General features: G+C 38.6%; 2 protein-coding genes across 10 annotated transcripts in view; one reads left to right on the forward strand and one right to left on the reverse strand.

The window, feature by feature from the left end:
• The first annotated feature begins 1,781 nt into the window (after positions 1 to 1,781).
• Positions 1,782 to 2,965, forward strand: LOC122060712 (vacuolar iron transporter homolog 3-like). The gene is made up of 2 exons (XM_042623822.1): positions 1,782 to 2,424; positions 2,910 to 2,965. The coding sequence occupies exons 1-2, from the start codon at positions 1,782 to 1,784 to the stop codon at positions 2,963 to 2,965; spliced, it is 699 nt and encodes a 232-aa protein (XP_042479756.1).
• A 2,586-nt stretch (positions 2,966 to 5,551) lies between these two features.
• The window catches only part of LOC122061903 (annexin-like protein RJ4), a 16,123-nt gene continuing 10,419 nt past the window's right edge, over positions 5,552 to 11,255 (reverse strand). For 5 of the 9 annotated variants that reach the window (XM_042625444.1, XM_042625445.1, XM_042625441.1 and 2 more), the window contains exon 5: positions 7,247 to 7,381. Coding sequence is in view for 1 of the 9 variants with exons in the window: in XM_042625450.1 (XP_042481384.1) it covers positions 5,691 to 5,897; positions 6,145 to 6,234; positions 6,500 to 6,712; positions 6,799 to 7,017; positions 7,236 to 7,381; positions 7,739 to 7,811 (948 nt within the window). In the remaining 8 variants the exon portion in view is untranslated. Of the gene's footprint in view, positions 5,898 to 6,144; positions 6,235 to 6,499; positions 6,713 to 6,798; positions 7,018 to 7,235; positions 7,382 to 7,738; positions 8,329 to 11,255 lie in introns of those variants that run through there. The other 4 variants (XM_042625443.1, XM_042625448.1, XM_042625450.1 and 1 more) reach the window with 3 other exon arrangements.

Consider the following 11,255-nt stretch of genomic DNA (forward strand, 5'->3'; position numbering starts at 1 on the left):
GTAGCTTCCAACTGTAGAAAAGCAACCCTAAAAGCGATGCAGAAGATAATGGAAAAATAAGAACAAACAATGCATACAGGTTTACAAGGTTCGGCAAAATTGCTTACGTCCTCGGTGAGATGAGATTCTGCTTCACTATCAATGGATAATAGGGGTACAGCACTCATCCTCACTCCTCTTAGAATTTCTTGCATTATAGAGAAATAAAACTTTGTTACAAATATATAGCAAAAAACCCTAATCAGGAAAGTACAAAAATGCCCTTAAAAAAAAATCGACTGGGGGACTACGCCCCCTACACCCCTTGCCCCCTTGCAACCCTACGGCCCGCTTACCGGCAAGTGGGACTACCATTCTGTTCTGTCGAGGCACCTGCACCAGTACTCCCTAGATTAAACTGCAATGAAATACAAGACATCGTACACTAACACTAACAAGACTACATCACCATTATATCCCAAACTGACTTTGGAAACTTCTTACCATGGTTTTAGATCCATGCCAATGTGGAAAGTTCAGCTGGCCCCTCTCTTATTATCCATGATCTAAAATATGCATCTTCGTTGAAGCCTTGTAAGATTTCATCTATTGAAGATATTATATTGTCTAATTTTTAGGACCAGATGCTGCCAAGCCATGTACTTCAAGGGTTGTTGAAATTTATTGGAAGAAACCACATATGTGGATATGGCTAAAATGAAAGGAATTCATAGTCTTTTGATTGAATCAGGTTCAGCAATGGTTGCAATGAGTGTGTTCAATTACTCTATCCCTTGGATGTTTATGCAATAGCGGATTTCTATTAAACCTTACTTGGATTTTATATATTAGAACATTTCACATTATTATAGAGAGATGAATTAATTCTAGTGCAGATGCTCTTGCAAAAAAAAATTGCAAATCAATGTGATTCATACACATAGATTTCTTTTCCTAAATTTATTTACAATGATGTTATGTGAGACTTTGAGGGAAGACCATGCTATAGATTTGCAAATTAATTGTATGACAGCTGAGAACTGCTTTCACTTTTAACAATCTTTAGTCTTCTGATGATGGTATTATTAGTGGCTTTTTGGATTATTTTTATTTCTGTTGATGGTCATGCCGAAGGTGAAATTTTAGACAATTTTGTATTTTTTTTCTCATCTGAATATGCCTAAACTTTAATCATTTTGTACATCTATATTAATTGATTAATATACTCTTGAAAATATTTAGCAAAACAAAGTTCAGCTGGCCCAAGGACCACAACCACATTAGGAATGGTGGCATCTCTTATGATCTTCACTAATCATTTCCAATAAAAGAGGACAGCAGATGATGCCATAAGTAACGCCACTTTAAGTAGGCATGTTGCAGGCATGGTCCTGCCAATTTTGAACTATTAGTTCATAACTCCATGTAATGAATTTTGGTTTTTATATGTCTACGTATAAGTGTATGTATCATGCAAAATTGTTTGTTCTTCCCTTAGAAGAGTCTCTATTGGTGATGTCCATATCTCCTCCCCTGCAGGTAACCAATCCACCCTATCTTACACAGTCCATTGGATGTGAGGTCCACCTTTAGGGTGTGGGACCGACATCCCATGAATGGTGTGAGATGAGGTGGGGTGGTTACCTGCAGCGGAGAGGAACTTCTATACTACCCAAATAAGTTATCCTTTTCCCTATAAATACCTTTGATGAGGGAATGTTGCTTCCACAAGCCTTCTTTAATCTCTTCCCATCCCTTCTCTACGTAATCAAACTACCATCTTTTCTTCCTTATCAAGTTCAATGGCAGCTCTAGAAGCTGGCAACCCACGAGCACCTGAGGCCCTCAGCCTAGAGATCTCCGGTAGCCACGACGAACTCGGTGTCAATTACTCCCAGAGGGCACAATGGCTTCGAGCTGCAGTTCTTGGAGCCAACGATGGATTGATATCAGTTTCATCTTTGATGTTGGGAGTTGGAGCAGTTAAACAAGATGTGAAATCTATGATCCTTACTGGTTTTGCAGGGATGGTTGCTGGTGCATGTAGTATGGCAATAGAGTTTGTATCAGTTTATTCACAGAAGGATATAGAGGTGTCTCAGATGAAGAGACAAAATGAGGAGGAGAATGGAAAACAAAGTGAGGATGAGGGAGAGAATGAAGATTTGCCAAACCCATTCAAGGCAGCTGCAGCATCTGCTCTTGCATTTGTAGTTGGAGCTATGTTGCCATTGATATCAGCATCGTTTATACAGTCATATAAGGCGAGGTTGGGGGTGGTGATTGCAGTGGCAAGCTTGGCGTTGGTAATGTTTGGAGGGTTAGCTGCATTTCTTGGGAAAGCACCTGTGAAGAGATCTTGTTTGAGGATCCTGACGGGGGGTTTGCTGGCTATGGCCATAACCTATGGATTGACCAAATTGATTGGACTTGCTGGAGTCCAAGGCATATATGGTTTTAATTTCCCACTATATATGTATTTTTTTTTTATGAGACACTATATATGTACAGTGATGTACTGTGTTAAATGCGTGTGTCCTTTTTCTTTTGTTTCTTTTGATTTTATGATGATGTTCCAATAAAATTCTGGTTTCTATATTCTCCTATCCTTAAAAAAAAAAAAAAAAAAAAAGGACCTAAGATAAGTAGATGAGTTGAGTTGAGTTTAGTTCTCAATATATTAAATTAGAGAGTCATTCCATTGCTTTAAAGAATTATCGTAGGGTCTGGGTGTTTCCTCCCAAAAATCAAAGTGGGAAGGTGATCAAATTAGTTTCACCAACTTCTCACACTCTTCCAACGTCCAGACTCCAGAGTCACTAGCTAGAAGTAGGCCCAAGTCATGTTGGTTGTAACCCAATCGCGCAACTGAAGGGACTATAATCACTTTCAGTGAGTTACCTATGTTAATAATCTTATTAATAAACCAGGTTTGATGGACATATCGAACAAGTCAGGTGTTAGTAGGGGTGTGGTCTTTGACTAGTCCCCCTAGATTCTCTCGGGTAGGCCCATGTGTCTAGCTCTTTGGGCTAGCTCTGTTCTTGTATTCTCTTTGGATTTCCTTTCTAGCTTGATTCCACTGTAGGGATAAGCCGGTTGTTTCTATTGTGGAGATCTGTCCATGCATTTTTTACCCCCTTATCAACTAGATCAATCAGTTTCATCATATAGTTAATATGTTATCGGTTTATCGGTGCTTCTTAACACAACTCAATTAACCAAATTGGCCCATTGAGAGATGAGGTTTGGAAACCCGATTTCCTTCCTTCATTTGTTGTTATTAACTAAAAAGGTTGGAAGGAGGTGCGCGAAGGTGGTTGCCAAGGGTGCGTATGTGTAGTTTTGTTCGCTGCCTTGTCAAGTAGGTTAGGTGATGGCTTGAGTGCTTCTGGCCCTAGGGGAGGGAAAGGGTGTGTGTCTAGTGGGAAGTACGTTGGTAGCCGTTGGTAGCTAAAGGATAAGCCAATGAGGATGTTGGGGCTGATTTGCAACTCATTCTACTTGCCTAGTAAAATAATGCATCAATACAGTCTCATGCAATCCATTCCTAAGGATCCAGTGGAACTTCATCTTCCTAATCACCCAACTCGTGTTGTGGCGTCTCATATTGCCAAGGCTTGGCACAATCGTGTGTTGCTGATTGACAGTGGGTTCACGTCCTTCGTCTGTACCGCTCGTGAATTAGAGTGGTTCATTGCCTTCAAAAGACCATACGTGGAGATGTCTAGCTCGAGGGAAACTGCTTGGACTAGAAAGAGTGTTTGGAAAAGAATATCAGATGGAAAGCTTAGTCCTAAAAACAAAAGAATGACGAACTGAAGGAGACAATGACACAGACAAGACCAAGGAAGCTGATGAGGCTGAGCTTTTGAAAGCTTTCTGTTTTTGAATAAGGGGTATGGATCCATAACTATGATACTTCATTTTTCCTTGATTATTATGGTACCCTGGTTTGTTTTTGTTTTTTATTTGGGACCGAACCTGATTTCCAATCTCAGGTTGCCTACATACCACTCTTTGTTCGAGGATATCAGATCGAATGCAATTCTTTGGTATATCGACAACATACCCGACCTTTTCCCTAATAATAATAAGTGAGGATTTTTTGAGCAAGTGGCATTGGGGAGCCGCACCGATGAGGTGCAACATTACAATTTCGTATGTAGGAGGGAGACGAGGTCATTTTATATGAGAGGAGAGAGAGATGATGCTAGGGTGTCCTCCCTTGGTGGCTCAAGGTACCTTTTCCCAATAATAATAATAATAATAATAATGAGAAAAAGTGTTGCCAGTTTGCGTTCCCCATGTTCAAACATAGCCCTGGGTTTCTGGGGTTTCCTCTTCCCTAATACTAATAAGGGAAGGGGTTCTCAAGTGGCATATGGAAGCACACCAATTTGGTACTACAAAATGGTATTGTACATAAGAGGCTTGTGAGGTAATTTCAAGTGAGGAAAGAGATACACACAGAGATGCTAGTGTACCCTACCCGGTAGCTCAGAGAACTTTTTCCCTAATAATAATTAGGAAAAGGGATCAAGTTCTCTATCTAACTGCATAGCATACACTAACACCTCCTTGTGTTTATCTCTTTCCTCCCACAATAAGAGATAGATATGTCATTTCATAGGGAGGAAAGAGAGACACACAGGGAGGTGCTAGGTGCTAGTGTATGCTATGCATCCTGGCAAGGTTCTTCTCCCTAAAGAAAAATGCACACCCCCCCCCCATAGCCTTGTGAAGATAAGTTTCCTATGTTAATTCACAAAACTTGCCACATAGACAATGGACAGTTTGGGTAGGCCACTCCTCAAGTGTTAGAATCATGTCATATTCGGCCATTAAAATTTGTAGGCAAAGGGTTCCTCAAACTAACCATTAGGGAGAATCTCTCACACCACACCAATCACCCACATGGGAAATAGTTTCATCAAGGCTATGGAGGGGAGACTGTTTTACTGTGGGTCCAACATAGTTAGGATATGAAATAGCATGGGAAAGGATCCCCACAATGTCAGCATAGGGATGTTTTAACATTTGTAATTTGCATCCTATCAAATAATAGCATTAATTGGAGAGAGCTTTCCAACAGCCATCAATATTTGCCCCCTACAATATAGGGACGATAATACCCATGTTCTATTCCCCGCTACCCTCCTGACACCATCCAAAGGCCTCACTCAACAGTAACTGAATGAAAACCATCTCCTTACTTGGATGTTAACCTAGATTACAATAAGATGGGACAACTATGCCGAAAACAATGCTTGGATTAGGAAATCTTATCTATTTGTCGGATAACAATGTTTTCATTTCTTTTCTTTAATGCATTTCTTTTCATCTTCTATCAAAAAAAACAAAAAACAAAAAAACAAAAAAACAAAACAAAACAATGACGAAAACAAAACACTAGAACTGAATACGCAAGAAGACATCAAAATAAGGTTTTGAAACCCCAAAGCACCACCATTAATATCGATAATAAACTATAGACTGGACCTGAACACAACATAAACGGCAGGAAACGAGGTGCTTTGTTTTGAGAGGGGGGACTGGAAACCAGAGAATATGATCCACACATGGACTCTATACTCACATTATAACTAAGAAAGCAAAAACATTATTGTCTCCAACTCAAAGCATAAGCTATAGCCTATACTCCACAGACCAAACTCAGGCCTAGCAAATTCAGATTGAAGAATATCCTATCACCCATTCTGAGTACCTAATAGGGTGATGAGGAAAGCCTTGTAGTCCCCAGAGGTTTCCTTGTCTATGGCATGCTCAAGAGTCATATTGTTTTTCTTGCAATAAAGCTCCTTAATTTCCTTCAAATCCTTCTCTGCATGCGTAACAATCACGTGTGTGACTGCATCCTTATCAGTCCACACCTTATGCATTGCATTGTGCAGCACCTGAACCATGTAATCCAGAAGCCCATAAGAACCTCAAAGAAGAAAAAGAATTGTCATATAATAAATGGGATTGAATCCCTGTCTGCTGCATAGTGTACGGTACCACTTCCCTGCATCCCTCTCTCTCCTCCCACAATAAGGGCAGATATGTCATTTCACAGGAGGGAGGAGAGATGAAGGGAAGTGCTAGCATACGCTATGCAGTCTGGCAGTGTTTATTCTCTACAAAAATTTTGCACCCACTCACCTTTGCAAAGTATTTTTGAGGGGCATAAATGCACTGGATAGTTGCAAGCAATGCTGCCAAGAATTCATCATCTGGACCTCCCCGCAAGTTCTTAAAACAACAGAGAAATACAAATTTCATCAGGCCTTTTCTTTTTTTATGAAGAGATCATTAACCAAAAAAAAAAAAAAGGAGAGAAAAATAGAGATTACAGTGACAGACTGGACAAAGCCAGACACTGCAACAACTAAGCCAAGCTAGACTCTCCCACCTTCAGCATTGCCATCAGCAGGAGAGCCTAACCCGCAAACACAAAGATGTGTAATATATTTTCACCAAAATTTTGTGTTTAATGTTGATCATTAGATATACAAACCTTGGTTATTGAAGTGCCATACTCAATCTTGTACTGGCTGAAAGTTGCATTCAGCTGTGCTTTGCTCCTTGTGCCCAGGATTCTAACTGTCTCTTCATGATTTATGTGTTTACCATTGATCGCTTTTTGAAGAATATTAGCTTCTTCGCTTGCTAGGCTTGCATTTATTTCATCACCACCATACCTGTAAGTGCTAACTAATGCAACCAAAAGCTGAAACATAAAAAGGCATTAGATGAAATTGCAGAGTTTAACCAAAACATGTAAAGGAAATCATCTATGATGTGTTGGGCTATTGCCTGCCTGAAGTGGCCTTTGGTATGTAAAGCAACATCTTCTTCCAAGGAACGCTTGTAGCGTAAATGGTAGGCCTGCTTCACTGCAAAGAGTTCATGGGGAGAGTCAACACATGCGATTTCGATGATCACCCGATAATCTTGTGTCACATTCCTCAAAGCCACATTAGCTAACACGGCATCTCGATCGGCGGGCTCTAGCATCCAGCGGTACACTGCTTTCTATATTTGCGTAAAATTTAAAATCAAATTAATAAGTATGGAGTTCTAAATGACACCTCTATTGGTGTATTTAGAACTTTACACCTTTTTATTGACTCTTATCTTATTCACAAAAACATTTAACGAGTTTTTTCAATGAGGGTAAATCTATCATTTTACATAGGAACTGAAAATGTGATTTTTATTAGATTTATCTGTAGTTAAGTATGAATATTAACCTCAAAATTCCCAGAAAGTTCAGATTCAAAGCGTTTGATGAGATCCTCCTGATAATTCTCCTCATAAGCCTGTCTGATTTGCTTCCTTTGAACTGCATTTCTATATCCAATTATAGAGATTATGGCCTTCTCATCTGTTCCCAATCCTAACAAAATGAAAATTGAAACAACTAACTACTAGAAAAAATTCTAAACTTGATGAAATTGATCTTATAATAAAACTGTTGCTACTCAAACCATCAAAAAGTAAGTTGTTTGATCTGAAAATATGAAGTGTAGCCTATTGGACAAATTGCAGATCAGCTTAACGAAATGTAAGGAAAGATAGATTGAATAAAATACACAAAATCTGAAAATAATATTGAAGATCTCACCGTTTCTTTGAAAAGCATGAACTGGAATTCATTTACAATAAAATGGAATGACCATAACCCATCAATAATAGTCAGAGCTAGGCAAACACAAATTTGGAAATGTGAATCAAAAGAGAGGCTAGAAAGAACCTTGAACAGCTTTCCTAAGGACTTCTGCATCTTCAATGGCAAAAGAATGGTCAGGAGCTATGAGGGTAGCCATTTTCGAGATCTTTCTACTCTCACAACCCTTCTCTCTGTTTATCTGTGACAGTCTCTAATAAGGCTATTGGTATTGCTCTCCCTTCCTTTTTATAACATAAAATGCTCATAGCCCTCATAGGAACCAGCTCAATGTGTTCCTAAATATAGCCAATAGTAATGAGGAGCTTTTGACTCTCTCATTTACTTTTTGTACCATTATGGTTTACAGGTATGATATTGCCTTTTATATACCGATTCATTATTATGTAATTGCCTATTTTTCTAATTCTTGTTTATGAAATTTCCTGTTTTGTAATCCAGAGTTGGTTACCAAATTTATCAAATTGCCTGTTTTTTCTAATTTAGAGTGATGAAATTACCTCTTCTTATTTTTTGGTAAGTAAATTATCCCTTTTTTTAACTCATAGTTTTGAAGTTGCCTAACTCAAATATCTCTCTCTTTTTTAAAGGAATATATCTTACTAACTTTGTATCCCATTAATCTCTTCTCTACTCTTTCAAAGGCTATGGAAGGTTCAAGTCATCAATGGACCAGACATTTTACCAAAAAAAAAAAATCAGTGGAATATATCCTACCTACTTTCCCATTAATCTTTTCTCTACTCTGATTTAGATCCTCTCCAGCAGCTGACGCCCAACGCGGCATCCGACAGCTGGGAGGAACTGGCAAGCACCCCAACACAGGGGCACGCACCCCTAGTTCCTCCCAGCTGTCAGATGTGCGTTGGGACATGGAAGGTTCAAGTCATTCTACCAGAAAACATAGAAGGTTCAAGTCATCAATGGACCAGGCTGGCCTGATGACTGGAATTGGGATTTACCCTTTTTGGCCATTTGGGCCCGTCCTAATTCCTGGACCTGACTTTTAGAAGGAACTTTGACACTAAACCTCTATTGAGGCCATTGGACCATCCATCCAGAACTAATTATGCATTCATCTAATTCATGTATGACCCATAGCATGTGATGTTGTGGGTAGAATATCTTGCATGTTATTTTCGTTATTGGGGCCTCGACGAATTAGGGGTCCATGTGGGGGGTACGGGGGTCACAGTCTGCAATGGGGAAGAAAGAGAATAGATTGGGGGCTGTTATGGGTCTCCGAACAGTACCAGCAATAGTAACTTGACGAAAAGAGAAGAGAGGGGTAGGGGAGAAGAGCCCATAGCTCATACACTTCCACAAATAAACTATTATTCAACTGCGTTAATTATCGAAAGAAACTTAGTACACTTCAAACACATTCAACATCTAGATATAGTCTAAAAACAACTAATAAGTAACCTAATGGATTCCAACACAAACACTAACTAGATTATCATTAATGAGACTTAACTCTGGATAAACTACTAGACTAAAACTACTTAACCCTCAAGATTAAGAGGGCCCCACATACTAAAATACTAAATTAAAAGGCAAAATTCGTATACCTCTTATGGACTTAAAATTTAGGCCTCATAATTGCACCCATTACAAATAAAAACAAAGGCCATAACCAAATGCTATCAAAACAGGCCCCAATGCTGCACCATAACTGCATTAGAGGGGAGGGAGAGCTGAGGAGGCAGAGGGAGAGCTGAAGAGGGCAAGGGTGGAAGAGAGAGAGAGTTGTAGAGTCAGGGAGATAGCAAGCCAGAGAGGGAGCAGATTGATTTTAATGTATGTGTAAACTTGGTTTTGTGAGTCCTCTAATCTGACATGGTTTGGATACAACCATGAGGGATTACTGAAGTTTGTATCATAATTGCTGGGAAAGCAACTTGCTTTGCACAATGCTTATAAATCATAGAGGTTCTTTATTCTTTTTCAAGAAAATACTTGACCTGAAACCTTCAAAACAGACAATTATATGAATAGGTCCCACTCTTCTTCACAAGAACTCTTATTTTCAGAAATGTGTAGGTGTGGCAAAATGTTTCTGAATTTGAATAATCAGCCTTTCCAACTGGAACAGTCCTCTTTTACCTTAACTAGCAAGCATATTTCGTGATTTAGCCTTTTATAGTTCAAATTGAAGAAATTTTGTAAGTTTCTGAGACGCCTACGAGTAAGCTACATCATCAAATATTTTCAAGTAAATTTAATTAACTACATATTTGTATTCTAGCAGCAAAAATTTCCAACTGGTAAAAAACTTTAGGAGAAAGAGGAAAAATAAAAATAAATACAGGGTGAAGGAAGAGCTCAATGGAAATTTTGGTGGCCTACTTTAGATAATCCACTATAAATTGGCGTATAACAGGACGATTGCAGTTGAAAGTGTTGCAACTTGCCACAACCAGAATAATTATAGAATTTTCCCTTTAGCAATAAAGCATATGATATTTGAAAGTAGTAGGTCAGGACACCAGAAAAAATATCTTAGACAACTCAGAAAACAAAGGTTCCAATGTTCAAGGTGAACTTTTGAGGATATAACCTTTCAAATGAGGATAATTGTTTCTAAAAATGACCCAAAAGCCAGATCATTAAAGCCAGAAGTCAATGGTTCCAAGATTTTCTTTCTTTGATAAGAAATATGGAAATGGAAGTTAAAATCTCTAGTCTGTATGTGTGGATGGTGAAGAAGATTTTGTCTGAGCAAATGCTATAGGGTTGCCTTCTCAGTCTGCTTGTGTTTTTCTTTGGCTGAGGTTGGGATATGACATTGTTTGTTTTTGGCTTTTGGGGGGGTATATATTGGATGGTTAAAACTTGGAAACAGCCTCTCCTGCGAAGCAGGGGTAAGGCCGCATACACTTGCTCCTCCCAGACGGGCCAGACCCTACAACAGCAGGAGCCTCATGCACTGGGTTGTTCCTTTTTTCTTTTCTTTTTTTATACTTGGAACATGGAATTAAATCCCTTTACTATTCCAGGTTAGATTTGGGTTGGAAGTATTTGAATGTTATTTTAATGTGGACCTGGGTACTGCAAAGTTTTATTTTATTCAGGTTTTACAAGTGAAAAACAATTAGAAGCAAGTATATGGATCCACACAAAATCTAATCCATTGGGTCAGAGGTATGGATCTAAATATATGGATTTGATTTGGATTTGAATTTCTAGCTGAATTGTTGCAGGAAGTTCCAATTTCGACTTAAATTGTTTTGACGAAGCTCAGATCCATACAAATTTGGGTCTATATCTCATCACCAATGGATCCACGTTCATGCAAGTTTCAAATATCAGTCATTGCAAATTGATCCATATCAATGCCAATCTTATATGTTGGGTCTAAATACTGAATGGATGTGGATGTTTTAAGGCTTTAAGCATGATTCATCCTTATAAACCAAATACTGTTAACCCATTATTATACCCTAGCAAAGAGGGTTTTCATCAAGCGTTATGGTTCAACCAAACAGATGAAGGTGTATCTCTCTTACTTTACCTTTATGTTCCTTTGCTTTGGAAACCAAACACATCTACCAAAAAAAAAAATTTTTTTTTTTTTTTTTTT

The sequence above is a fragment of the Macadamia integrifolia genome, chromosome 14, assembly GCF_013358625.1.
Source record: "Macadamia integrifolia cultivar HAES 741 chromosome 14, SCU_Mint_v3, whole genome shotgun sequence".
Lineage (NCBI taxonomy): Eukaryota > Viridiplantae > Streptophyta > Magnoliopsida > Proteales > Proteaceae > Macadamia > Macadamia integrifolia.